General features: G+C 53.3%; 9 protein-coding genes across 9 annotated transcripts; 3 read left to right on the top strand and 6 right to left on the bottom strand.

Annotated features, from left to right (window-relative positions):
* Positions 1-29: 29 nt before the first annotated feature.
* Positions 30-2,084, bottom strand: CAOG_05636 (tyrosine-protein kinase transforming protein ros; the record flags this gene model as incomplete). Its single annotated transcript, XM_004346259.1, has 3 exons — positions 30-268; positions 351-426; positions 567-2,084. 3 exons carry the CDS (start codon positions 2,082-2,084, stop codon positions 30-32), a joined length of 1,833 nt encoding a protein of 610 aa, XP_004346309.1.
* A 230-nt stretch (positions 2,085-2,314) lies between these two features.
* CAOG_05635 (hypothetical protein) lies at positions 2,315-4,528 on the bottom strand (the record flags this gene model as incomplete). Its single annotated transcript, XM_004346258.1, has 3 exons — positions 2,315-3,154; positions 3,231-3,485; positions 3,551-4,528. 3 exons carry the CDS (start codon positions 4,526-4,528, stop codon positions 2,315-2,317), a joined length of 2,073 nt encoding a protein of 690 aa, XP_004346308.1.
* A 751-nt stretch (positions 4,529-5,279) lies between these two features.
* On the bottom strand, positions 5,280-8,516 carry CAOG_05634 (hypothetical protein). Its single transcript, XM_004346257.2, has 4 exons — positions 7,670-8,516; positions 7,421-7,549; positions 7,006-7,327; positions 5,280-6,935 (listed from the first exon to the last, which is right to left on the bottom strand). The coding sequence occupies exons 1-4, from the start codon at positions 8,501-8,503 to the stop codon at positions 5,368-5,370; spliced, it is 2,853 nt and encodes a 950-aa protein (XP_004346307.2). The 5' UTR covers positions 8,504-8,516; the 3' UTR covers positions 5,280-5,367.
* A 332-nt stretch (positions 8,517-8,848) lies between these two features.
* CAOG_05633 (ubiquitin carboxyl-terminal hydrolase) lies at positions 8,849-13,485 on the top strand. The gene is made up of 7 exons (XM_004346256.2): positions 8,849-8,948; positions 9,462-10,486; positions 10,587-11,203; positions 11,365-12,577; positions 12,696-12,816; positions 12,934-13,129; positions 13,207-13,485. The coding sequence occupies exons 1-7, from the start codon at positions 8,865-8,867 to the stop codon at positions 13,347-13,349; spliced, it is 3,399 nt and encodes a 1,132-aa protein (XP_004346306.1). The 5' UTR covers positions 8,849-8,864; the 3' UTR covers positions 13,350-13,485.
* Positions 13,394-15,342, bottom strand: CAOG_05632 (endoglucanase E). The gene is made up of 4 exons (XM_004346255.2): positions 14,374-15,342; positions 14,208-14,285; positions 13,929-14,107; positions 13,394-13,799 (listed from the first exon to the last, which is right to left on the bottom strand). Exons 1-4 carry the CDS (start codon positions 15,300-15,302, stop codon positions 13,528-13,530), a joined length of 1,458 nt encoding a protein of 485 aa, XP_004346305.2. The 5' UTR covers positions 15,303-15,342; the 3' UTR covers positions 13,394-13,527.
* A 931-nt stretch (positions 15,343-16,273) lies between these two features.
* CAOG_05631 (NAD-dependent epimerase/dehydratase) lies at positions 16,274-17,834 on the top strand (the record flags this gene model as incomplete). Its single annotated transcript, XM_004346254.1, has 6 exons — positions 16,274-16,358; positions 16,560-16,674; positions 16,744-16,942; positions 17,032-17,087; positions 17,181-17,590; positions 17,680-17,834. 6 exons carry the CDS (start codon positions 16,274-16,276, stop codon positions 17,832-17,834), a joined length of 1,020 nt encoding a protein of 339 aa, XP_004346304.1.
* A 393-nt stretch (positions 17,835-18,227) lies between these two features.
* On the top strand, positions 18,228-19,919 carry CAOG_05630 (hypothetical protein). The gene is made up of 4 exons (XM_004346253.2): positions 18,228-18,632; positions 18,868-18,916; positions 19,106-19,249; positions 19,369-19,919. The coding sequence occupies exons 1-4, from the start codon at positions 18,310-18,312 to the stop codon at positions 19,702-19,704; spliced, it is 852 nt and encodes a 283-aa protein (XP_004346303.1). The 5' UTR covers positions 18,228-18,309; the 3' UTR covers positions 19,705-19,919.
* Positions 19,920-19,995: 76 nt separating this feature from the next.
* Positions 19,996-22,440, bottom strand: CAOG_05629 (hypothetical protein; the record flags this gene model as incomplete). The annotated part of the gene is made up of 1 exon (XM_004346252.1): positions 19,996-22,440. The coding sequence occupies one exon, from the start codon at positions 22,438-22,440 to the stop codon at positions 19,996-19,998; it is 2,445 nt and encodes an 814-aa protein (XP_004346302.1).
* Positions 22,441-24,095: 1,655 nt separating this feature from the next.
* Positions 24,096-25,365, bottom strand: CAOG_05628 (hypothetical protein). The gene is made up of 2 exons (XM_004346251.2): positions 25,305-25,365; positions 24,096-24,805 (listed from the first exon to the last, which is right to left on the bottom strand). Exon 2 carries the CDS (start codon positions 24,752-24,754, stop codon positions 24,110-24,112), a length of 645 nt encoding a protein of 214 aa, XP_004346301.1. The 5' UTR covers positions 24,755-24,805; positions 25,305-25,365; the 3' UTR covers positions 24,096-24,109.
* Between the last annotated feature and the right edge of the window lie 644 nt (positions 25,366-26,009).

Here is a 26,009-nt window from a genome sequence, read left to right as displayed (position 1 = left end):
AGGTTTTTTTTTACGACCGAGCCTTCGCGTCACAACGCGCCGATATCACGAACCGGTTGATGCAGGGCCATCTCTCTGAATGCCTGGCGCAGCGTAGCACCGGTCGGACGTTTTTCGGGTTCCAGTTGCCAGCACGAAAGGAGCAGCACGTAAGTGTGGAATGGGCAATCCTTTGGTTGAGCCAGTCGGTTTCCAGCTTCGATGTGAGCAAGAAGGTCGCGGCCGAGCACCTTTGCAAACGGAGACGTGCCGTACGAGAAGACCTCCCCTGTGTTCATTGCCAAGTCATTGGTCAGCGCTTCAATTCGCCAGTCCCCGTGGACAACCCGACACCAGCAACTCCAACTGACAAGAAAGAACACCAAACGACCAAATATCGCTTTCGTGTGAGAACTTGAAGAAGCTGAGCGACTCTGGAGCCATCCACTATTGTTGTCGTTTGTTCAAAACATTGTTTCAGCCATTCCAAGAGTTAGCGTGTGGGGGCGACTTCTCGAGTTCCAAATGATGTTGAAACACAACTTGAGGCTTCTTCCAGATGAACAACAAAACAATACACAACTCACCCTGACTGGCAGACGCCCTTTGGTTTCCATGTGATAGTAATCCTTGACAGACAACGACCGAGAAAGTCCAAAGTCGGAAATCTTCACCGACAACCCAGCTCCTACCAGGCAGTTGCGAGCCGCAAGATCGCGATGCACAAAACGGATAGACGCCAGGTACTCCAAACCGGAGGCCACCTGAGCGAGCACATGCCCGAATTCGGCTAAGGTCCACGAGAGGTTTTGCTGCTTGGACTGCTGCATCACTTTGCGCAAATCGCCGAAAGGCATGAGTTCCAAGATAATCATGCATGGCTCAGCCTCGAGCAGCACTGCGATAGCCCGCACAATGTTGGGGTTGTTGAACTTGGCCACCATGCTTGCCTCTTCCACAAATTCGCTGCGGTTTTTCTCGCTGGCACCTTCCTGGAGCGTTTTGATTGCAACGTTCAAGAAGGGTTGGTTAGGAGTGACCAGCAGATCTCGCGCCATGGCCGGAACCAAAGAGCGGGGCAGTTGTCCAAGCCGCACCACGCCAAAGGCACCAGATCCAAGCTGCGAGCCAAAGTCGAGCCGTTCGCGCAAAAGGTGAGTGAGTGGGAGGGCGTAGTCGTAAATCCTGCTCGACGTTGCCGAGTTGTACTCCTCCAAGTCGACCACGGCCACTACTTTGTCATACAAGCTGTCTGTTGCTGGCTTGCTACTTTGGGATGCATCGACCCGTGGGTAAATGGCTGCAGTCATAGAGCTCGCACCTGCAGCGCCTACATTAGCGTTGTCGTACGTCGGGCTGCGAACATTTCCTGCGTAATTGCTGAATGCATCGCCCGCAGTTGCTTCAGTGAAACCGGGGGCGGAGGGATACGTGGTGTTGTCCGATGCTTCGGCATAAACGACGGTCGACGACGCAGCAGCGGCGTAAATCGCAGCAGGAGTTGTATACATCGGCTCTTGAAGCTCCAAGGAGTGAATAGCAGGGACAGAAGATGGCTTGGTTTTCAAATTGGGGTTACTTTTCTGTTGTCGGCGCCGACGTTGTCGCAAAAGGACGACGAGCACAATCACAATGATCAAACCAGCACCGCCACCGACCGCGCCAGCGACAGGCGCAACGGAAAAGCTGCTGCTGTTCGGTGGGGGTGCTGTGTCTGAGACTACGGGCGCGCCCGATGCTGACGATGCCGAGGCGGCTGATGCTGATGATCCTGAGGCAGCTGATGCTGACGCCGCCGATTCTGACGATGCCGAGGCGATTGACGCTGATGATGCCGAGGCCATTGACGCTGATGATGCTGAGGCAATTGATGCAGACGATTCTGAGGCAACTGATGCAGACGATGCCGAAGCAACCGTGGCGGAGACTGTGGATGCAATCGAAGCAATTGAGGCAACGCTTGCAGACACGGTGGCTGCAATCGAAGCAGAGCTTCGGGAAGCAACAGAAGCTTGCGTGGCCATGCTGGCAGCCGAGCTGACGGACGGCAGCGCCAAAGGCAAGTCAGGAGCCGCAAACATGATGGTGGACAAGATCGAAGCCATCAACTTGTCGCGCTCGTCTCGCGAGTTGATCGTTTCAAAAGGGAAGGCAAGCAAGAAGGAAGCATAATATCCCGTCGTGCTGCGTGAGCTGACACCAGCGACATTCGTCCCAGACGAAGGGCCGTAGAACAGCGCCGCTGTTCCTGTGCCTGCTGTGCCGATCTGATCCGGCGAGCTGACAGCGTATGGGTTCCCCAGCGCCACAATGCTGTTGAAGGCCACAGTGCCGCTCATGGTGAATCCAGCGTTCGGGCGAACAACGAAAGTGTTTGCATTGGTGTGACAAAGGTGGACTTGAGTTGACTGTTGAGGAAGGTGAGGCTGGTACTGCCCGCAGCACTAAGGCCAGCAGCGACGTTCGAGCCACTGACGAAAAGTGAGCGAGGGCTTGCAGAGGAGGCACCTGCAATCCACGAGTTGATGGCGGTTTGCGCAACAGCAGGGAAGACATTGATGTTGGCGGCCGTATCACCCGACGCCCAGACAACCGTCTTGTACATTGCTAGGTGGGTGGTAACCCATTGGGACTCAGAAAAAATGTCTGCAGATGCAGAATCAAACGAGTAACCGGCTCCAGCAATCGACAGGGCGTGCTCGACCACATACTCCCGCGTGTACCGACCCTCGATGTTGGTAGAAGTGTGCACAAAGCCTTCGACAAAGCAGTCGACGATGACAATTGGCGGACGAGTGACACCAACAGCAGGGTCGGTCACGCGCGCCGCTGCCGTCCATTTGGTCAACGCTTCGCCTCCTGCATTGAGACCAGCAACCTTGAAAAAGTAGACTTGCCCGACTGTCAGAGATGTAACGTCGTAGCACAAGCTGTTAAGGTACGTAAAAGCGGCGACGATGACTCCATCATCCCATCCGCGTCCATCGGTAGACCGGTAAATCTTGAACGCGGTCGCAGCGTCAGTGGACTCTTGGGTGTCGTCAGGTTGGCGCCAGCAGACTCGAACCACGTTGCCGCCTTGGTTGATGGTGTGCAGGTAGTTGACAGGGAGCGGAATGATGGTGGCGGTCGATGAAAAGTACTTGGCAATACCCTTGTAGTATGCGCGCCCGAGCTGTTTGATGGAGGAAGAAGATTCGTGTGAGATTCACTGCACCAGCTCATGAAAGCAAAGCCCACAGCGTACGTACATTCTCGCGACCCGCTTCGGACTGAGCCAGTAGCATGTCTGCATTGTTGGTGATGTAATAAGGAACGGCCATCATGGTGGGCATTCGTGAGGACGAATCAAGCGGCGGCCATTGATGAAGGTCCTTGGCTTTGTCTACAAGACCCGTTGAAACTGCGGCCGCATGAATGGCGTCGCAGAAGCTATCCGAAGCGGCCTGCAATGAGGAGTTGTAGATCGCCGTACTGGTGATGCCCGTGTATGGCGAGGTACGACCCTATCGAGCAAAATCATTAATCGAAGAGTAGCGCGAAAAGCACACATTCCGTTTCATGCACTTACGTTGCTGTAGCTGAAATCCTGGGTGCCACGAATTGCGGAGTCGCCAGAGTTGTAGGTGCTATAAAGGTAGAAAAGCGCCCAATTTTGCCAGTTGGCAGTTTCCAGATCGCCTTGAATCATCTGCTTGCTGAAATCAGCCATCGCTGTTGCCGAGCTCGTGCTGACAGTGTAGTTCATGTAGGTCAAAAAGCTGGACGTGCCGTAGTGGAAGCGAGGATAGCCGCCAAGGGAACCGCAACCGACGCGAACTGCATCTGCAATGACGCATCTGCCAGCGTCGACGGCAAAGTCAAGCTTGTTGGAAACTTCGACGCGAAAGCCTGTCTTGGTAAAGTAGTAGCGACCGGCATACATCCACTGCCTGCTGTACATGTTTTGATTCATGTACAGGGTAGTTGTGCCACCAGAGTGGAAGATACGAATGAGCGTGCGAGAGGCACGGTTTTGGCCGTCGCCCAAACCACGAATGTACACGGGATAGTACCCATCGGCGGCAAGGGTGGTCACGAAAGCTGCGACGGCTGTTTCTGCATTCAGGTTGCCAAATACGTACGAGTGGTAACCGAGGAACCCAACGCCGTAGGAAGTCCATCCACCAGTTTTGATGCAGTTGGCAGACGATTGATCGTCCAGAATCTGCTCGTCGGACGTGCCAAACCAGCGCTCGCGTGTCATGAAGACGGTTGCACCCGCGTTGGCGAGGTACTCTTGAGTGTAACGAATCATGATCTCGTTATGATAGACATCGGGCAGCTGGGAATTGAGCCCCATGTTGTTTTCGTAAGCATTTGAGATGGCGTTTCGTCCACCGTCAGGCGCCAACACGACATTGCGACCATAAAGCTGCGGACGAATGGTCTTGGCCGCGTTCGTCCAGAGTGTTGGGAGATTGTGGATGTCGCCCAGTGTGTGAGGGGCGAGGCAGGCCATGAGCAAAACGACGACGATGCCTCCCCACAAAAGCGTCAGATTCGCCATTTTTGGACTTGGTCGTTGTGAGTTTGCTTCCTGTTTGAATGAAATAGAAATAGTCAGCTCAGCATCATCTCAAGCCGGAAGGGAAGAAGCAAGAAAAGCGAAACCAAACAAACAAACAAAACAAACAAAACAAAAAAAAAAAAAAAAAAAAAAGACGACAAGATAACACCCAGCTGCGGATGTCTCACCCACTCTTTCTCATTCTCACAGACACACTCTCTCACACTCTCGCTATCCCGCACTGAAGAGAGTGTTCTTGCTCTCTTCCTATTCCACTGCTGCACCACGAAAGGCTCTTGATCGCTGTGCTAGTTGTTTGGGAGCATGCTCTTAGTTGGTTTGTGCTTTTTTCTTTCTGCGCCACTCATCCGCTCTCTCTCTCACGCCCTTTGCTTGCGCCATTACATTTCCAAACCAGTGCTTTCACTTGCACATGACAAAGACAGTGCGTCGTTTGCCTGCGAGTGCGGCCCGCTTTGACCAACACGGCAAACCCCGCGTGCAGACTCAACAACAAAGTCGATAAGCTTCCCTCAAACTCCCCTCTCAAACGTCTCCAGGGTTCCTCTCACACTGTCAGGTGTTCTCAGGACTCGCGTCGTGACAGCTGAGTATTGGGAGGCGAGAAATGTGGCACTGCAGGGTGTTACCTGTGCTTCACGAAGGGAAAGAGACAAAAAAACAAAAAAAGAAACAAAAACAAAAGAAATGAAAAAAAAAAAAAAAAAAAAAAAGAAAAAGAAAAAAAAATGTGTATTCGAACAAACACCAAACGGCGCGCAGAGCCAAATGCAATTCAACCCCTTCCCTTCAAGCAATCATCAAAACGTCTTCAAGACTCAGTTGCACTCGCCGTAATCACACACATTGCCATCCTCTTCAGCATACGTGTAAGCAGAGGCTCCGAAATCACCGCGGTTGGCCTTGTCGAGATTGTCTGCAATGACGAGCTTGATACCCCGACGGTACCGAATAGCCAGCGTTCGATTCACGCTGAGCATTTCGCTGTCGTCGGTTTGAGCGCTGTCGGCCAACAATTCCGAGTCCTCTTCAGCGGTCGTGCCAAACGCTTCCATCAACTCTGTCAAAACGCTCGCAATCGATTCGGTAGCTCGCGTTCGCACGTCTTCGGATACGTTCGACAAGGCGTCAAGGGCCACTTGGCGGCGCAAGAGTTGGTTGGCAGCCTCGTTGTGCTCTGACTCGCTCTGCAGCGCCAGCAAAGTCAGCGTTTCTTCACGCACAGCCTCAAATTCTTCAGCGGACAGGACTGTCGCACAGACACATGGGAGGAGGAGCGACGAATGCATCCCACGCGCAAGCGTGTGAGTGCGCGGCAAAAAGTGCTCGTCCATCCACTTGGCGATCGGACCCTGGTCGAAATAGGAGCCATACAATTCTTGCGCCTCGTCATCGTTCAAGTCGGCGTCCAATTCGTCCATGGCAGTGTCTGACTCATCATCACCGCCCTCCTCGTCATCAACAACAGCAGCAGGGGCTGTGTCCGCGTCTGATGAACTTTCGTCCGGATTATTGGCAGTAAAGTAGACGTCAACGGTGACAGTGAGGGGGTTCAACTCAGTGCTCAGCATGCCATAGTACAGCAGCTGCTGCCAGGAAGGCAGCGTGCTGTAATGAAGCGAGAGCTGGGTGCCAGCTGCACAAGCTCCGAGCGTGGTCAGCACAAGTGCCTTGGCCGACGTGTCATATCGACGAACCGAAATGTGCGAATGCTCCTCGTGGTTGATCATGTCAACGAACGGGATGAGGTTGGCCACGAAGGGGGTTTCAGTGGCGTCCTCAGGAGCCGCAGCAGCAACAGCAGCAGCAGCAGCCGGAACAGGCAGCTTCATGGCTCGACTGTCAATCATAGCTCGCACCCACAGCAAGTTTTCGTACGTAAACGCGTCGGTGGGGAAAAGAGCAGGGTACGCCTCAGCGAGCGGACCCAGCGACTCGTGCAAGACGCGGAGGCCATCTTTGATCTCGAACGTTTCATCAATGAGACGCGTGCCTTCCAGCTCCAGCAGCTCAGTCACATGGAAGAGCAGCGGCGAGTTGTACGTCGCAGGCAATGTTTCAAAGAACGGTGCCCAGCGCGAGGCCGACCCAGCGACAAGCTTTTCGTGCAGAACGTAAAGCAGCAGCAGCGTGTCGTCGTCATACTCGTCCCGCAGGTCTGATAGGACTCGGCCGATTGGGTGGGATTCGTCCAATGCAACGTGAATGTTGATGAGAAGGTGCTGAGGCAAATGCAGCACTTCAACACCAGCTTCGATGCGTTCGTTCGCCAGCACTCCACGCCCAGTGTGCTCGAAATCGGCAATGCTCAGATGATTTTCCGCAATTGAAGTCATCCCGGCGTTGTGCAGCCACTGCAAGAGGTCTGTATGCGGTTTGTCAACGACTGCGTCATGAAATAGAATGAGATCGAGTTGGTGCAAACATTAAAGTCGGTTCAGAACGTAAGAACTCACTATCGCCAATCTTCCGTGATTCAAGAGCGGCGGGACGAGTGCCAATCACGGCAGTCCAGTACTCGTATGCGCGATTCCGCAAATGTTCATAGGTGGAATGAACCAGCTCAATGTATTTTGCCACATGGTCGGGTACTTGAACGAATGTAGCGCTCGCAGGGGCGGTCGTCGCAGCCATCATGGTATTGCAGAGCTGCACAAGCGATGTCACGGCTTGTCGCTCGTTGCTGAGATTCAGGATGGAGACGGCGCAACCATCAAACGTGCCGCCTTGTAGCGTCAAAGTGGTTCGACAATGCTCCAGTTGATTTTCAAAGTAGACCTGCACAATGATAACAATGTCAGGAATGATGACAAGATGAACTTGAGACAAAGCGGAGCAACGTCAAAAGCAAAAAACGCTTGGTGCACAAACCTCGTCTGCAGTCATTCGCATCAAGCGCAGGCTCTCCAGGATGGCCAGCACCACCGGCGTCATGGATGAGGTGTGGTCTGCGTTTTTAGAGTAGAGAAAGGAGCGCGGGCAAGGGCCTGTCATCAGCAGCTTCAAACGGACGAGAATGATGAGGAAGGGGTGAGACACAAGCAACACAAAGCGAGCGGGAGGAACAACAGACACAAGCAACGTTCGTGCTCGACTGGCACACACACACACACTACATACTTGAAGACGTTGCTCGGCGACCAGCGCGTCGCTGCCATGGCACGTCAGGATGCGTGGCAGAGTAACGCGCACGGCGTCCGGAATGCTCCATTGCACACATGGCAAGTCTTCCACAAACAGCTTTTCCGTATTCAAATCCATCCAAGCGAGTGTCCTATCGATGCGAGTGTCCAGCCACGGCTGCAACGTTCCCAGCTGAGCAGTGGCGGCAACGTCCGGTACGTCGTCCAGCAGTCCGACATTGTCCAGCGTTGCCAGCCATTCCCGATCGCTTGGCAACGTGCTTGCTGACAATCCCAAGTGCTCTCGAGCAGTATTCACGAGCTGAGCATAGACTTGACGTTGCATTGCAACTGCACAGATGGCCGGCACACGTGCGACCGCGGGTTGCTCGAGTTCGCTCCACCGCCGCTCCGAGGCTTCGATTTGCAAGGCAAGGTGTGCATCAACGTCCTGCTTGAACGGGCCGGTCTGGCGCGCACGCCAAGCGCAGACACGGAGCGCGCGAACTGCGACCTGACCTTGCTGCGCCTCAACGTGCTCCAAGAAGGCCAGCTCGTCGTCCTCGGCCAGCGCGGCCAGTAGATCTGCATTCCACGTGCTCGAAATCCCTGCAGAGGCGGCGGACGCGGTCGAAGCAGCTGCGCGCGCGGTGCTGATGGCGTTTCGCTTTGCTCCCAGCAGAGCGCTCGCTGCAGCGACCATGCTCGCCATCGCCGTCTGGCAGGCATCATCATCATCATCATTGCTCTCGTTATTGTCGTGTTTGGCATTCGATCTGCTGGCCTCAAGCACGGCGCTGATCTGCCGCTCGACCTCGACAAATCGAGACATGTCAACCCAAAATGGAAGTCAAAATGAAGGAGTGGCAAACAAAATTCTGAGAATAGTCGCATCAATGAACATTCAGCAGATAAAAGCGACATATTGTCAAGTGATTCAAACCCCCAGCTCGATATTTCATTGCAATGGGATTTCCATACAACACAAAACCCACTTTGATCATCAAATGGAACAAGGACAGTCTGAGAAATGGGAATTGAAACATTGAAAAACTGCAAACAAACTATAACGAACGACCTTACCGATGTTCAATGGTGATCACTGTGGTTGCTCTTCGACATGCATACAAAACCCTTTGTTCGTCCCAAATCGAGGCGTTGAGCTCAGTCTGAATTTTTTTGTTTTCGTGATCATGGATGATTTGGCAGCCCGCGTCGCGGAGATGATGGAGTTCTGTCCACACATCACTGCAGACGATGCGCGCCAGTACCTCCAGGTACCGCCGCATTCAACAAAAGCCTCAACAGCGAAGAGAGAACGGGGGAACGAGCCGAAAAACTGTTTCAGACAATCGTTTTCCAATCGTTCGCAGCTTAGCAGCGCAGAGAGAGAGCGAGAGAGAGAGGGAGAGACTTTTGGCAAGCTTGAATCAACTAGCAGCCAAAATGCACTCGAATCGAGTGGACGGAAGGGGTGGAGCGGGTGATTGTGGTTGAAACGTATCAAAAGCCATACAGTTTAGCTCGAAAACAGCCAAACAACAGCTCAGCGTGTCCTGCTGTTCGAGGTCTTGTTGGTCGTCATCTTCCATAAGCAAAGGCACAGAACAAACTAGGCGACATTTTGTGCTCTGAATTCGGACACTTTTGGGTATTTCGCTGTGTTTCTGAGAAACTTGAGCTGATCTGAGCCCATTTCCTCTCGCCTTTTCCCCACCTCCCTCTTGTGATTGCTGATGCTGATCTTGATCTTGATGAACAACACTGTGTTATTACACCTTCCCTTATAGCGGCACGGAGGCAGCGTCGAGCAAGCAGTGCAGGTGTTGTTCAGCCAGCCGAGCCGCTCAGCACCGAGCTCGACCAGCGGCGGACCAGCTCCGTCGTCATTGCCATTGTCATTGTCATCATCATCGTCGCTGTCATCGACTAGTACGCATGCTGCAGCATTGGCGGATGCTACGTCGCCGAGGGTGGCTGATCTGCCGCCGACGCTGTCATCGAGCTCGACTGCGATCGTGCCGTACAACGACGCGACGGCCGCCGCCAGGCCCAGCACTGGTGCGACTGGGACGAGTAGCACGACTGGCAGAGGGATCAAGCACGTCCCGACGGTGGCGGTGGAGGGCGACGACGACCAGCTCCAAGCCGCCCTCTCGCGCTCGCTGCAAGACCAGCAGCACACTGGTGCCGGTGGACGCAACGCAGGCGGCAAGGGAATGGAGCACGACGACATTGAATTGTCGCGCGCAATCGAGGAATCGCTGAGCACAAGCCGGAACGCGAATGGCAGCAATGGCAGCAATGGTCATGGCACAGACGAGGCCAATCTTATGCTGTTCAGCGAGCCAGTCCAGCTGCGTGAGCCGGGCGTCCCGACGGGCCTCCGCAACATTGGAAATACGTGCTACTTTAACTCATTCCTGCCATTGTACTTTTCCATCCCCGAGTTCCGGAAGGCGGTGCTCGAGGTTCACGTTGACACGCAGCAAGCGGAGGTTCGCGGGCAGATTGCTGCGTTGCGCGATTTCGACCCAGCCATCAGCACTCTCCGGAAAAGAGACTTTGCATTCACGTTCATCAAGGAGCTGCAGGCGCTGTTTGCGCTCCTGATTGTCTCGCGGGAGAAAGCCGTCAACCCGACGCTTTTGCTAAACTCGTTCGTCAATGACAGCGGTCAGAAAGTCGAGGTTGGTCCCCAGCAGGATGTTGGCGAGTTTGCCCAGCTCTTTCTCAACCGGGCCGAAGAAGGCCTTGGGTCGGGACTCTCCACGCCTTCTGGAACGCCTTCCAGGTCTGAGAACATTGTGAAACGGTAAGTTAAACCCAGCTACTTTTTTTTTTTTTGGTTCCGTTCATTCTAAAAGTTAAGTCTTGTCTATTGGCCCTGACTGAACCTGTGCGTTGGAATTCAGACTCTTCTTTGGCTCAATCACCGAGCGCAGCTATGCACGAGAGCTCGACGGCACTGAGGTCACCAACACGAGCACGGCCGAGTTTGACTCAATCATCTTGCCAATTCAAGACCATCATTCTCTGCAAGACTCCTTGGATGCCTACACCTTTGTCACGGACATTGAGCACTTCCGAACGCCACGAAACCACGTCACTACTGCACAAAAGGACGCTTGGTTCCGAGTCCTGCCTCCGGTGCTCAGCATTCAGCTCAAGCGCGTCGTCTTTAACGCTAAGACCAACAGCGCCGAGAAGCTCAACTCAAAGTTTGAGTTCCCGGCCGAGTTTGCCATGGATCGCTTCCTCGATGAACATCGATCTGCAGCCCTCGCTGTGCGCGAGCGGGTCGTGATTTGGCGCGGCCAATTGCAGGACGCTCAAAAGCAGCTCAATACGCTCACCAATTTCGAAGGCGGCGTCAACTCTATTGAGGAGCATATTCGCTGCACCGGCAGGTTTATCGAAAATGCAGCCAAGGGTGGATGGCCCGGCGGCGCGGTCAGCGAGCCGCGAGAAGTTGACATGCTCCTCCGTTCCCTTCAAACTTGGCTGGTGGAGGTGCACCGGACCACCGCCGGTGAGTGTCTCTTTGCGCTGCTTGAATTCCAACTGTGATGTCGTGCTTGTTTCTGTCTGTACTGTGGGGTTTGGTGCCCTGGTCGATGCCATTTGTCGTACTGACATTGAGTGCCAAATTTCTTGCTTGCTGTTGGCATCAACCATTTGAATGGCACGCAGAACTCCGCGCAACCATTGCAAACCTAGAGATGAAGATTCGAGGCGCGTTTGACGCCACCATCCCTCCCCGAACCATGTACCGCCTCCATGCAGTGCTTGTGCACCGCGGACAGGCCATGTTTGGTCACTATTGGGCCTTCATTTTCGATCCAACATCTCAAGAGTGGTGGAAGTACAACGATTCGGAGGTTTCCCGCGCGAGCTTTGAAGAGGTAGAGCGGCAGTCCATGGGCGGCGACCTGACCAACAACACCAGCTCCGCGTACTGTCTCGTCTATGTGGCCGCCAACTGGTTCCCTCATCAACAGCCAAAGGCGGCACCCGACCACATGACTCCCGAGCGCCTCATGGAGATGGTCTCTCCGCAACTTCGGGAGCGCCTCATCCGAGAGCGTCAGACCTTTGAAAAGAAGGTGGCACAAGAGCGCGGCCTGTCTTCTCAAGCGGCAGCAAGCGTCGACGTCGCTGCTCAAGGCGACATTGGTCCCTCCGCCATGGCTTGGAGCGCCTCGTCCGCTGCTGCGCCCCCGCCTAGCTCTCCTCAAGTCGCGCAAGACGAGAATGTTCCACCTTCCGTCATGGACCAACCTGTTGAGATGGAGATCATCCCACTGACACCCAGTCATCACGGCGCTGGAGCTGTCCCAGGCTCCCCCACGAACGGTGTCAAGCGTAGCTACGAAGCACCTAGCTTGGAAGACAACCAAGGTGGAGACACCACTCACCAACACAAGTCACTTCGCATGACGATCGATTCTGCTCCCCCATCGGCCGCATCCACGACGACAGACTCAATCATCTCGCAACACCTACGCGATCAGTTTGCGGTGAAATTCCAGCGAGCTCTGGCCATGCGCACGAGCGAAGTACGGTCCAACAGTCCCGGCTCGACTTTTGACGTTCGTATCGGGGATTTCACTGCCTACCTGTTTTGCTCCCGTGCCCCCGATTTCATCAAGCGACATGTGCTGAGTCGAGCAGTGCTTGCGGAATGTTTTTTGTTTGAAGCATCCATTTCCGAGGCCTCGCTGTCCGAGGCTTCGCTGTCTGAGCACGATTATGCTCTGTTGGCAGCTGTTGGTCAAGAGGCTACTTATATTGTTCTGGATCCCGCGCACGCGTCGATCTTGACAGACTGGCAACGCGCGTACAACGAGTTTCTTGAAGTGACTACTCTTTGGATCAACGGACTCGATTATCAAAGGCAGGCACAGTGAGTGGACTGCTGGTTTGAAATTATGTTGGCACAATTTGAGAGGGCGAAGAGAACGGCTGTAAATGCAACTGCAGCAAGAGAGTTGAGCTTACTTGACGAATGCTTGTTTCTTCAGGCACAATCTGGCGCTCCCGTACTTGTTCAACGCGGTGGTGGCGAATGCAGAGTTGAAGCGACTTCATTTCGGCGCATTCCCGGACAGCAAAGTCTCAGCACCATTCTTGATTAGTCTGCGGGTATGTATTGAACGCACAAGAAAGCGAGAGAATCCGTTTCATGTTGAGATTGCTGTGCCGATCATGCGAAGGAAGTCATCCCCTCGTTCACGCCGCTTGCCCTTTGTACCTATCCAGATGCTCTTGGTCGTTCCTCCTCCACGCACGGAGACTGTTCAGTTGCGCTCTGCCCTGCTTCGAGCGATGGCTGCCTTCGAGGCTGCGCAGCGATTGCGATCGATGATGGATGATTTGGATGGTTTGGAGGAATTAGTGACGAATCAAAAGCAGGCCTGGCTGTCTTTCCTCCAAGATTTGGACAACCAAAGTGTTGGTAAGCAAGCGCTCATCCTTCTCACCCCTGGCTGTTTGCGAAGGCGAGGTCTGATATTTGTCATCCTGTTTGCACAGATGATTTGAGCGCGCCCTTTTTGACCCAACTGCTGAACGACGGTGTCTCCGAATGTCCTGATCTTGAACGGCCCATTGTTTCGGACGATGTAGAGAACATTGGCAGCCGGTTCAGGAGTATGTTTGATACTCAGACCTTCTGAGAGGATTGTTGGATTTTTTGTTGGCTTGTTTGTTGGTGGGTTTTGGGTTTTTGTTGGTGTTTTTTTTTTTTGGGTTTGTGTTCTAGCAATGCGCATGGTATGGGAAAAAACAAAATAGCAACACCTTCCAGAGCACGAGTTTTTACATGCGCATGTTTGTGCTTGTGTGAGGCAAAGCTCACAACCAGCCCATGACCGATCCGATGAACGGAATAGTGATTTGAGTCATCTTTGCCTGTCCATCAAGGTTGGGGTGTCCATCACAGCCCCAGTCGGTCGAGTTGAGCGCTGGATGAATATCAATGTAGTAGGTCGCCGACTTTTCTGCAGCTGCCTTGACGTTATCGCACGGATGCCCAGTGAGCATCGGACCGCAAGCGAGGAAGAAGACAATGTCAGTCGTGTAGGGTGCATAGGCGGTCTGAATCTGCTTGACAAAGCCAATGAGACCTGATGGTCGTCCACGAGATTTGCATAGGCAAGCAGCCCCCCAGAACCAAACGTCAGTCTTCGGAATGAGCAGAAAAGAGCAGAGTGCAAGTTCCACCAAAGCCAACACTTCGCCCCGCAAAGCCTCACCATCAATGAACTGGTCATCTGTAGGATACGGAGTCGTCCAGTAGTCGTTTGTTCCCAGATTGATGACAACGGCCTGTGGAACCCAGGCACCATAATCCCAAAGCAGATTGCTGTTGGCCAGTGTGCGGTTAAAGTAGCATGGGAAGGGGCAAACAGAAAAGCCAGTGTCGCCATAGTTTCTGTGAAACAACAAGAACAACAACATGATAACTTTTGATCGTGAGAAGAAGCGAGGCGCGGCAAAGCCAATCAGAACAAGCGAAAAGTGTTGAACCGTACCGGATGACACCCTTGCCACTCCACGCTTCGATGTGGTACTCAGCCTTCAACGCGCGCGACGTGATGGGGCCGTGTGATCTGAACAAACCATCGGTTCACGCACATCAGCAGCGGGCAACAGTATTGAAAATCAAAACAAAATCTGTAGAACGAGAACGAAACGTACAGGTAATTGTTTTCAGTGTACCACGAAAAGTCGCACGGAGCGGTTCCTTCATCGCCAAACCCGCAGGTGAGCGACGCGCCGAGCCATTCAATCCTCCGCCCCGCGACAGCAGCAGCAGGATGGTGCGATGGGCGATGCATGCTTGGGTTGGCAAACTTGTTTCCAGTCATTGCCATCCTTTCGTCGGTCTTGATCTCGACATTCTTGCCGTGCTTCTTCTTGTTGCTAATATGATCAACATTCTCGTTCTCATGGCTGTCGGTCGCCATCGTGTCATCGGCTACGCCCATGCCGCAAAAGTAGACAATCCCGCCGCTCGCTTCGGTGCGCTTGTTGATCTCGACCGAATAGACCTGCGCCGGGTTGAGCAGCGGCAGATCGTCCACAGGCAATGTTACGCACTCGATTGTGGACGCATTGGCGCTGTACACAATGACCCTTGCTTGGTACAGGATGGACTGGTTGCTCAACGGCGTGGCTGCGTCGCGAACGAGCACCTCAAAGTGTGCCTGCGACGAGTTGTCTGCGCCGTCCAGCGCGACGCTGAGCACGATGCGAGTCGCATTCATCACCGTCGTCGCGACGCTCACGCCAGACCAGTCGAAGCGGATGGCTTGCTGCTGCTGGATCCCAGTCCGTGCCGGGATTTGGCGGGAGATGTGTGTTCCCACGCGGTCCTCGTTCGAGCTCGGCTGATCCTCACCCGTGACACTGATATCGATGTCGGTCAGTGTTGACGATGAAGAAGCCGCGGCGATGGTGGTCGTCGCCGGTGACGGTGGAACATGGCGTCCGCTCACAATAAACACACTCGCGTCGCTCTCAACCGTATACATTCGCCATTGCGTTGCAGAGCTCCAGCCAATGCAGCAGGCCAGGAGCACAAAAGCAAGCAGAATCAAGGAGCGATGCGCTCTGCCCGACATCATTCAAATACGGAAAATGACTTCAAACGAAAGCAACAAAAATACAAGAAAAAGAGTGGATTTTCTCAGATTTGGCAGTAAAATAAACAGAAACTCAAGGAACGTCGAATGCTTGCAAACACACGAGAACCTTGTGCGTTGGCATCGATGCTCAATACTGTACGATCGACTTCATTCGTTCATTCAGGCCTCACATTGAGGCTTTGTCTTCACGATTCAATACATCACATCCCGTTTCGCCGCATTTGACGCATTTCACTCTTTCATTCCGCTCTTCTTCTGGAACTGCAAATTCCGACACCTTCCATCACTGGTATTGTTATTTGTTGTTTGTTTGGTTTTTTTCCCCAGCAACAAGAACAAAAACCTGGTTTCACTTTTGGTTGTTTGATTAACTTGACAGGTTTTTTTTTTTTTTTTGCTTCTTTGGTCTCTCTCGACTCGACTCTCGCTGTCCACGCGTCGACAGCACACGCACACACACACACACACACACACACACTATCCAAACGAACACACGCACACGACTGCAGGGCATGAGGCGTATCGCAGCAGCCACGCGCGGCACAGCGCTGCTTGTCGTTGTGCTGATGCTGCTCATTTCACACATCGCAACAGCAGCCTTTTCTCACCGTCAGCTCGCGCTCTTGCACGACAAGCTGCTCGCCATGCACGTCGCAGACCAGCCCAGTGAACCGACACACAAGCAAGAGCAACACACAGCGCCCAGCAGTCATGTCCCAGCCGACGTACAAGCCATTGAGGCTGCGAACAATTCGCCTTTTGGACCTTACTCTGGCGCTCGTCACCTTCATCAGCAGGACCCTCAGCAGGACCCTCAGCAGGACCTTCAGCAGCAGCAGCAGCAACAACAACAACAACAACAACAAAAGCAGCAGCTACTTCGTGAAACACCTCGGGCTGCACTCGATCGGATTCACACCGAAGTGCGACTGGAAGCGCGCCGTCACGCCATGACGGGTGGATCGAGCCGCGCAAACAGCTGGCGCAATGCAGTCCTTGTCACTGGCGCCACTGGGTTTGTTGGCTTCCACAGCGGTACGTCCCATTGTCTTTTGCATGCTTTTGCTTTTGCTTTTTTTTTGCTTCTTGTCGGTTGGCGCAGCTTTTGAAACTTTGGTTTTCGTTGTTTTGCGTCAAACCGGCCGAGACAAAACCAGCCTCATGTTTCATCTCTGAAGTGCAACTGCAAACAACACTCTCCGAGACTCACTTTACTGGGACGTTGACATGCAACAGCGCTCGCACTGAAACGTCGGGGCGATTTTGTGGTTGGCTTGGACGGCTACTTGCCCGATTCCGACGCCACTCTCAGGCAGGCTCGAAAGCACGAGCTCACCAACAAGGAAGTGCCGTAAGTGTCGACGCACACGGCTGTGCAAAGTTTGGCAGGGTCTTCAAGCTGATGTTTTGGATGCCACAGAGTGATCAAAGGGGACGTCTGCGACAAGGAGCTGTTGCGAACGCTCTTCAAGGCAGCCGTCATCACCAACGTTCTGCATCTTGCGTCGCAAGCACAATCCAATGAGCAGCAGCAGCAGCAGCAGCAGCAGCAGCAGCAGCAGCAGCAGCAGCCCGAGGAGCTTCGCCATGACGTTCGATGCTTCGTTACCTTGCTTCAGGTCGGTAGAGCCGATTGACTGCTGCTCATTCTAGCTGTCTCTATGGACCAGCGTCATGTGTTAACCCGTTCACTTTTGTGTGCGACTAGGTTGTCCGCGAGTTCCAATCAGCCTCACGTCCCATCAGCGTTGTGTACGTTTCCGAGTAAGTTCCGTTCTCCCACTTTTGCCGCTCGCCTTCTTGAACCTGAACCCAGTATGACGCCTGTTTCGTTGAATCTCACCCGCGTCTGAGCAGCTCGACAGGCACCGCGGAGGAAGAGCTGCCCAGCTTGAGCACGGTTTCCCGCCACGACGTTGCGCAAGTCTATCACCAGTTCTACGGGCTGTTCCTGACTGGCATGCGGTTCTCCAACGTGTATGGGCCCTACGGCCAGCCGAACATGCCCTATTACTCGTTTACTGAGCGCATCCTGGCCGACCAGCCAGTGGTTGTGCAATACAACGCGAACGGCAAGGAGCCACAATACGACTTTGCCTACGTCTCCGACGTCGTGGACGACATTCTAAGATGCATTGATTATGAGGCCGAGTTTGAGGTGTTCAACCTGGGCAGCGGCAAGCGCGAGTCCTTGAGGAGCCTCATCGCACATTTGGAGCGGGGTCTCGGGCGGCACGCCAGGGTTGTCCGTGAGCAAGCGACTGAAGGTACGGCTGTGCAGAGAGTTGCCAATCCAACCATGGAAAGGGGTGCTATTCTGACGTTGCGACTGACTGTCGCATCTTGTTGTACACAGACGTTCTGACGCCAGATTCTTCGGAGGACATCCAACGGACAAGAAAGACTCTGGGCTACTCACCTCGGGTTGACTTGAGCGCTGGCATTGCACACTTTCTGAACTGGCACAAGCAGTTTCGAAGCCAGCAAGGCGGGCCTGCGCCGATGGTCTGAGTTGGAGTCAAAGTTGAAGTTGGAAATCTTAGTATTTGCACAGCATGTTGTGATTGTTTTGTACAGATTGTTCGTTCGCTCAAACCTTATGATGTGCAGCGTATTCTACTCTTATGAACGAGAGCCTTCCTACTCCAAGCAGTGAAGGACAGTTTGTGCTTGGACGGAAGGAAACTCGACAGCCAATCTACAATGCTGATTCAACCTTTGCCAAACCTGCAACCGCCCACTCGATTCGCCTTCGAGCCAAAATCTCCCGCTTTCCTTCCTTCCTTCCGAATAATCTGAATCTGAGCAAATCCAGTGTCTATTTCTCAGCGGCTTTCGTTGTTGGCGTTCCCACCGTCCCCCCCCCCATTTTCCCCAGACTTTAGATCTCCTCTTCAAATCCCATATTTCATCCACTCGTCCACTCTTCCAATCCCAGTTTCCAAAGCTCATCCTATTTCTTCATCATACAGCATCTCTACACACAATGTCGCGAGGCGGACTTGCACCGGATTTCCTGACAATCACTCCGACGCCGCAGCAACTCCAGCAGCAGCACGCTGCGTATCCTCCGCAGCATCACCCGCAGCAGTTCAATCCCTACGGCGGTGCGGGTGGGATGGACGGGTCGGGCGGTCCGCTGCGATGGGGCGTTCTGAACGTCTTCCTGCGCGACGCGGTGCTGGTCAAGAGCTACAGCTTGCTCAAGATGGACCCGTTCGTCCAGCTGCAGATTGCAGGCCGCTCTGCACGCTCAGCCACGGCCACCAAGGGCGACAAGAACCCGCGATGGAACCAGACAGTCAGCCTGTATGAACAAAAAATCGAAGACAACAAAATTTGAAAAAAAAATGCGAAAAAAGTGAAGAAAAGGGTAGTCGAAGTGGGAATGATGAAGAGAAATCAGTAGGAGAATTGTTGCTGTTTTATGAGCGATCGCTCTTACTAAAGCGAGCGATTCTCCGATTTTGATGACGTCTGCACCGCTCCCGCTCCCCCACTGGAAATCTCACTGCGTTTGTGCGTTTTGTGATCTGCCAACCAGGACTGTCCCGAACGGACATTCACACTTGGTGCTGACCATTATGGACGAGGTGAGCCCAAAGCAAAGGAGACGCCTGGAAAACTGCAGTAGACTACAGCTTGTTTTTGGCTGTGCTGCTCAGAACAAGGGGAAATCATGCCAAACGTGCGAACGAGCTGAGCTATTTTGACTGACACTTTTTGCGATCTTGGGATGACGCTTGGTGTGTGCCAATGTGGTGTGGCTTGACACGGAGCAGGGCATGACGAGCGACAAGGCGATCGCGCACTGCACAATCAATCTGGAGGAAGCCTTCACTCAACGCAATGTCCCCACCCGCCCGTACGACCTGCAAGGCAAAAACCCCAGCGAAGGCAGCATTCAGCTGGATCTCACATTCTTGGTAAGAAGCATCGAGGTCGAGGCGACGTGTTGCTTTTTTTTTTTCTCTCTTTGTGGAACAACACTCTAACGACAATTTACCTGTGTGTGTGTGATTGCTTGGTTGTTGAATTGTGACAGCCCGGCGCAATCTTGCAGGCAAACCCGGTCGTGTATTCGAGCGGTGATCTATTCGATCCAGCGGATTACGGATCTGTGCCGACAATCATCATGCCACAGCAACCGCCACCCATGATGTACCAGCCACAGCAGCCCATGCGGTACAACACTCAGCCTTCGCCACAGCAAGACGATGCGCAGAGGAACCAGCAGGCATTGGAGTTGCGCACCATGTTCCCCAACCTGGACTTGGAAGTCATTCGCAGCATTCTCGACTCCAACAACGGCAACGCAGACACGACGCTGACCACCTTGCTCGAAATGAATGAGGCTCATGTGGATGAATCCTCGACCTAATTATCTCGCTGGCCTGTGGCTTGTTTAATGTCGTTGCTGAAGAACAAACCAAAACTACAAAGACCCACAAAAACAAAACACCACAAAACTAACTAATGCCTGCGACTAACTAATGCCTGCGTTTCGGTTCTGCTTTTGTTGTCTTTGAGCGCTAATTGAGCTTTATGAGCTTGAATGTTTGATGTATTCGTGTGGAATCACAACGATTTTGAGCATCAGCATGCATCACAATTCAGACTATCAACAAGGGGAAAACGCCACAGCAAAAACAAGACCTCCGCAACCGTTTGTTTACATTTCCTGCAAATAGCTCGCGGGAGCAACGCCAGAGCGACTGGTGCCCTTGTGCTTGCAATGGGACCAGCCATCAGTGTCAGTATGCGAAACAATCACGACATCACCAACAGAAAGCGCAAGTTCGTCCACAGATTGCGGCTTGTAGTCGTACAGGGCGCGGAATGTCTTGCCAGCTGCTGCAGCACCGCCCGCGCCAGTCGGAGGGACCGGGGCATTTCGGCGAGGTGACGTGGCGGGCGCGGTCATCGCAACGGTCTCCGCATCTTTGAGATACTCGACGGACTGGCCACCCACGGCACTAGACTTCTTGGAAGACGCCGGCTTTGGCGAGCTCCTACGACGGCGAACAATCACGACGGCAAGAATGACGAGCAGAAGAAGTGCAACGACACCTCCAACAATGCCCCCAATGAGGGCAGCATTTGCGGAAGATCCGCCGCTGGTATTGGCATCGGGACGGTACGGGTCATTCGGGAAGGCCACCGTATCTTTCGCAATGTTCAGATAGGTGACGTTGGGCCACCGGAAGATGGTGGGCTGGTGTTCAAAATTGTACAGCTCGATCTGCTGGTTGGCCTTCTCAGACCAACTGTGGCCCCACGCCCAGAAGAAGGAGCGGTAATCGCGGCGGTTCAGCCACGAGAAGGCCATGACCATGAAATCGTTGGCTGGAATGGAGGTCGAGTCAAAGAGGCTGAGGCCGTAGTTGTCGCGAGCGGCAGTCCAGTTCTTCTCGGCATCAATGTTGCGCGACATGAGGTAGAGCATCGGGATGATCTGGAATCCGTCTTGTGTCCAGTAGTTGGTGCCGGCAATCTGGGATCCGTCTCGTGCCCAAGTATCCGAGCCCGAGAGGATGAGCGTTTCGTAGAATTGCAGATCGGCGGGTGTAAGGCCGGCCTCCGTCGGCGTCTGACCGTTGGCGATGGCATTCTTCATGGTCTGAATGCGGTCGGGAATCTCAGATCGGTCACTCCGGAGGGCCACTTGGTCACCAGCACGCGCGCGAGCATAGTTGACAGACAACGGGAAGATGTTGTTCGAGACTTCACCGGAAGCGTCATCGTTGATTTTGAAGCGGCCGTACTGAATGTTGTGGCCAAGCTCGTGGTGCTCACCCCAGCCATGAGGAGCAAATGCCCAGTCAAGGTCGATGGGATTGCCAGAGCAGCCAGCGCCGCACTGCGAGTACCAATCCGAGTTCATAAATTGCACGCTTGTCAGAACATGTTGAGGTCCGGTGTAGTTCATGCCACGCAAGCCAAAAGCAGCTGCCTTCTCGGGGATGCCAGCAATCGGCGGGTAGGGGACTTCGACCGAGGTAAAGCCAGCAAGCGCATAGTGATATTCGTAGAGGTACTGGCGGGTGTAGGTCATGAATTTGGTCACGTTGTAGTTTGTGACCGAGCCGACCTTGTAGGCGTAGCTCGAGTCCTTCAGGGATTGAGGCCCACGCTGGAAGTAAATGTTGACTTGCAGCTGCGGCATCAGGATTTCGGCAGAGCCATAAACTTTGCTGTTGACGGCGTCGATGAACGGCTGAACAGATCCGCCGGCAATGGCGTCATACACTGGGTGCTGGACGACATTTTCAAACTTGATCTGTACGTTTTGCACGGTGCCACTGGTGGACGGGGGAACGGTCACGTAAATGACGCCACCGTACGGGTTGTTGATCTTGACGGGCACATTGGCAGGCAGTGGGATGGAGTTTCCCCACAAATAGTACGGGCGGTTGGACGTGTGATCACGGTAAGCGTGTGTGTTGGCGCGAATGTGGTTGATGTGGACAGTAACCTGGCCAGTGGTGGAGACAGAGTCAGTGCGTGTGATGATGATGGTTTCACCAGAAGCCTGGCTGACGGTCGCGCTTTGGGTCGCAGTGTAGGCACGCGTTTTGAAAGTTAGGTTCTTGGTCAAACGAGGAACAGTGCCATTCAAAACGCGGTTGAAATCACCGAGATCAGCTTGCGCCACGCCGGAGGACCGCAGAGAAATGGCAAAGTTGTCGGCAATCACATTGCGGGCCCACGCCAAGGACGAGTTGCCCACATTGAGAGGGAACTTGACTTGTGCGCGGAGTTCATCGCCGGCGAGAATGAGCTGCTGCATGACAGGAGATGTGGGGTCTTCGACAGGGGAGACTCCTGCCGACTCCAAGTTTGTAATCAGGCTTCGGACGCGATTGGCAGGGGTCAGCAGCTCCGAACCAAACTTTGGGTCTTTTGTGCATGTGTCGTCGTCGCAAAGTGCAAGATTGAAGGTGAATCCGTTGTTCTTGTACTTGGTCAGCAGATCCTTGACATCAGAGTACAAGTACTGGACGCCAATCTTGGTGTTGATGGCAGCCACGGTATTTGGCACCTGGATGCGTTGCTGTTCCCACCAAGTGCCGCCGTACGGGAATGGCGCGATATCAAAAGCCCTTGAGCCGCCCATCGAGTCGTCACCCCAGCCAGCTTGATGAATGTACTATCCCGATCATTAAATTTCGACCCCCCCTCTTTTTTTCACTTTTTCGCCCTCCCTGGGACCTGTGTTGCTTTCCGTCTCGCCCGCGGAATGTTCATTCATGGTACGGTGTACCGAACGTCTGATGAACACCGGGAGCGGGGGTTGTGAGTCATATCAGAGCAGCAGCGAGCAAAATAAAAAATATAAGGAAACTCAAAAAATTCACTTTTCCCGCCCAAATTTTGGTTTGGGTTCAGTCTTTTTGTGCGCATGACTCGCACACGCAGTCAGTCCACGTCCCGCGTGGCTCCCAGACAGCCCCCGGTATGGCTGCGTCCAACTTCACCAAAAAGACCGCTGCCCGTGCTGGACAAGATGCCCAGGGAGGTCGTCCGCGGTCAAGTGCTCGCGTTGCGAAATGCTGGCCTCTCCTACAACAAGATCGCCACCCAGCTTCACCTCCCACGTTCTACAGTGATCAGCATCACCCAACGTTTCTCGGGAAGGGCGACGACGAGCGACAGCCCCCGCCCCGGTCGCCCCAGCAAGCTCAAGTCATTTCACCGCAACAACATTGTAGCACAGATCCTCCTCGATGAGTCCGACACCGCACCCGAAGTGGCCGCCACTATGCGCACATTGTCCAAAGTTCGTGTCTCTCCATGCACGATAAGAAGGGTGCTGCATGGTGCAGGACTTGTCAACGGAGCGAAGGTCAAAAAAGCCCTCTTGAAAGAGACACACAAAGAGCGACGCTTGGCCTTTGCACTCGCTCATCAGCATTGGACCGTCGATGACTGGCTGAGGGTCGTCTTCTCCGACGAGACTGCTCTCTATCTCTACAGGAACAACAACGGTGGTCGTGTATGGCGTCTGGTTGGCGAAACGTTGACCGATCGATGCGTGCAGGGCACGGTCAAGTTCGGCGGTGGCCATATCAATGTTTGGGGCGCCATCTCTCGTTTCGGAATTTCGCTTTTCTGCGAGGTCGGCGACGTCATGAACGGCGACACCTACCTCTCAGTTTTGGAGAGCGAGTTGCTAGCAAGCATTCGCGTGTGGAACAACAAAAACGAGATGATTTTCATGCATGACAATGCCCCTTGTCACAAAAGAAAAGATGTGGCGAAGTGGTTCGAAACCAATCAGATCACCGTCCTGGACTGGCCTGCGAACTCTCCCGACCTCAACCCCATCGAAAATGCGTGGAACATGGTCAAGAACAAGATCTACCAGGAGAGGGAGATCAAGAGCAAGGCCGCGTTGTGGGAACGCTTCCAAGCGGTCTACGAAGAAGTGCTCACGCCAGAGGTCTGCCGCGATCTCATTTCATCGATGCCGCGCCGCATTCAAGCTGTGATAGATGCCAATGGTGGTTATACCAAGTACTGAAGTGGAGCGAAGGCGCTGCGACACGTTGTTTGTGTGCCATGTAATGCTTTGTGAAAATTGGGCAAAAAATCCGCTCTTTTTCTGTTTTTTTGAGTTTCATTTTTGTCTGTTCTCGCTTCGAATCTTAACTCCCAGCCCGCTGCTTCACTTCTAAAATGTGTCTGGTACACCGTACCATGAATGAACATTCCGCGGGCGAGACGGAAAGCAACACAGGTCCCAGGGAGGGCGAAAAAGTGAAAAAAAGAGGGGGGGTCGAAATTTAATGATCGGGATAGTACAAGCATGGGAAGCCAGCATTAATGCGAGCGCGGAAGAAAGACTTGACGTCCACGGTGGGTGTTCCACTGCCAGACATGATGTGGAGCTCACCCGTTGCGAGACATGCCGTCAGATTCGACTGCAGGTTGCACACGTTGACCGTCCAATTGGGGAAGAACGACTTGAATGTGTTGACCCAGCTATTGGAGATGAAAGACACGGTCACTGTACGACTGGCGGCCCTCGCTGCTGCATAGTCCGCGCTGTTGGTGAGAAGCCACGCGATGACACGGCTGGTGGTGTTCTTGACTTCAACCGGCGCAGACGAGATCCAAGGATCAAAGCCAAAGACACCAACGCGGGTGTTTGTGGTTGCATCCAAACCAACGCCGGCCATAAGATAGGTCTGGCCGATCAAAACCGGGGTGATCTTTTCGATGCGGTTGAACTGGACGAGCTGGTTGGAGTTGGACGGGGTGTAGTCGATCGCGACGCCGTTCGTCAGCGCGAGAATCAGGGTTGCCTTGTCAGACATGCCGTTGATGGCCGCGAGGGCGTCGTCGACTTTCGTGGCTTGAGTTTGCGCAGTGTGCATCTGCACCATGCAGGCGACCAGCGCCAGAAGCACCAGAGCGGGTTGCTTCATTATTGTAGGGCAATGAGGAAGAACAAACAAATAACGTTTTGCCTGCTCGATCTATCGCAAAAAGAGACCAACATTCAACATCAAAGTTAGTCAATGTATGTCGATGCCAAGACGGATACGAAGAATGTGGGAGAACAAAAAAAAAAAAAACCAAACAAAAAAAACCTCGTCCAAAAAAACCCCAAACGGGAGTTGCGGTTTGGGCATTTTCCCATGACATGCAAACCAGTTTGTTGTTTTGTGTGCACTGTTTTGTGTTGCATTTTTGTCGGTGTATTTTCCTTTTTTGTTCGTGTTGTTGACAGCCGCAAGCAAAAACCACAGCCCACAGAACAACAATTTCCATTTCAGATTTGCCAATCGATTGGCAGACATGGGCTTGTTTCTGCGGGTTGTTTTGTGAGTCGCGCAGTGTCAGCCCCAAGCACGTCGAAGAAGGAGGAGAAGCAGGGGGGAGGATCAAGCGCGTTGATGGTGGGATGGAGGAAGATCAGAGGCGAAATAGAAGGGCGGAGGGTGAGTGTGGGGGGAATGGGTGTGAGAAACTCACAAGCGAAACAACAAATTAAAAAAAAAAATGGAGAAACGAATAAAAAGAAGACTGAACTTCAAAATGTTGGTTTGGATAAACTCATAACTTTGTTTCGATTGCTATTACGAGCATCAGCGCGTGTTGGAAGTGTGAGAATGTGTGTGTGTTGTGTGTGTGTGTGTGTGTGTGTGTGTGTGTGTGTTGAGGAGTGGACCGACGCGCATTCAAGACACACGGCGAGCAGCGAACGATCAAACCAGAGAACAAGACATGACGCATCGAATTTTTTCAGGTTTTTTTTTTTTATTTCGAGGTGTTCCACGTCAATTCTGTCCTGCGACATCAAGTCGAAAAAAAAAAGAAAGACAAAAAAACAAGAAGTAGAACCAGAAAACCCCACCCCCAGAAGCGACACGACTGAGATCGAACGGTCGATTTTTGTTTCTCGGTGTGATTCCCCTGTGCCCTTCTGCTTCCCCCTCCCTGTGCGAGTGCGCATCTTGGACCAAAGGATACTCCCCCTCCATCTCCATCCATCCATGCAAACCACAACACACATCAGAGTTCTCGCGGTGGACGCACGTCGATGCATGCGCTCAATAGACCTTCTTTTGTATTTTGGTGTAAACCGCAAGCGAATCTCGTTCTTTCTCTTTTTTCGTTTACTTGTTTTGTTGGCTGCGTGTCCAGCTTTGTTTATTCTGTTTCGCTAAAATTGTGGGA

Source organism: Capsaspora owczarzaki (genome assembly GCF_000151315.2).
Source record: "Capsaspora owczarzaki ATCC 30864 unplaced genomic scaffold supercont2.9, whole genome shotgun sequence".
In the NCBI taxonomy this organism is placed as follows: Eukaryota; class Filasterea; order Ministeriida; family Capsasporidae; genus Capsaspora; species Capsaspora owczarzaki.
This window is presented reverse-complemented; position numbering and strand designations above follow the sequence as displayed.

Coding starts and splice junctions, on each gene's coding strand:
- CAOG_05634 (XM_004346257.2), bottom strand. CDS start 8,503: ATGTCTCGATTTGTCGAGGTCGAGCGGCAGATCAGCGCCGTGCTTGAG. Junction 7,550..7,669: donor TCGCCGAGCAACGTCTTCAA/GTATGTAGTGTG, acceptor GTCCGTTTGAAG/CTGCTGATGACAGGCCCTTG. Junction 6,936..7,005: donor ATCACGGAAGATTGGCGATA/GTGAGTTCTTAC, acceptor TTCATGACGCAG/TCGTTGACAAACCGCATACA.
- CAOG_05633 (XM_004346256.2), top strand. CDS start 8,865: ATGGATGATTTGGCAGCCCGCGTCGCGGAGATGATGGAGTTCTGTCCA. Junction 11,204..11,364: donor GGTGCACCGGACCACCGCCG/GTGAGTGTCTCT, acceptor AATGGCACGCAG/AACTCCGCGCAACCATTGCA. Junction 13,130..13,206: donor TTTGGACAACCAAAGTGTTG/GTAAGCAAGCGC, acceptor CTGTTTGCACAG/ATGATTTGAGCGCGCCCTTT.
- CAOG_05632 (XM_004346255.2), bottom strand. CDS start 15,302: ATGATGTCGGGCAGAGCGCATCGCTCCTTGATTCTGCTTGCTTTTGTG. Junction 14,286..14,373: donor TACACTGAAAACAATTACCT/GTACGTTTCGTT, acceptor TGGTTTGTTCAG/ATCACACGGCCCCATCACGT. Junction 14,108..14,207: donor AGTGGCAAGGGTGTCATCCG/GTACGGTTCAAC, acceptor GTTGTTTCACAG/AAACTATGGCGACACTGGCT.
- CAOG_05630 (XM_004346253.2), top strand. CDS start 18,310: ATGTCGCGAGGCGGACTTGCACCGGATTTCCTGACAATCACTCCGACG. Junction 18,633..18,867: donor TGGAACCAGACAGTCAGCCT/GTATGAACAAAA, acceptor TCTGCCAACCAG/GACTGTCCCGAACGGACATT. Junction 18,917..19,105: donor TGCTGACCATTATGGACGAG/GTGAGCCCAAAG, acceptor GACACGGAGCAG/GGCATGACGAGCGACAAGGC.
- CAOG_05628 (XM_004346251.2), bottom strand. CDS start 24,754: ATGAAGCAACCCGCTCTGGTGCTTCTGGCGCTGGTCGCCTGCATGGTG.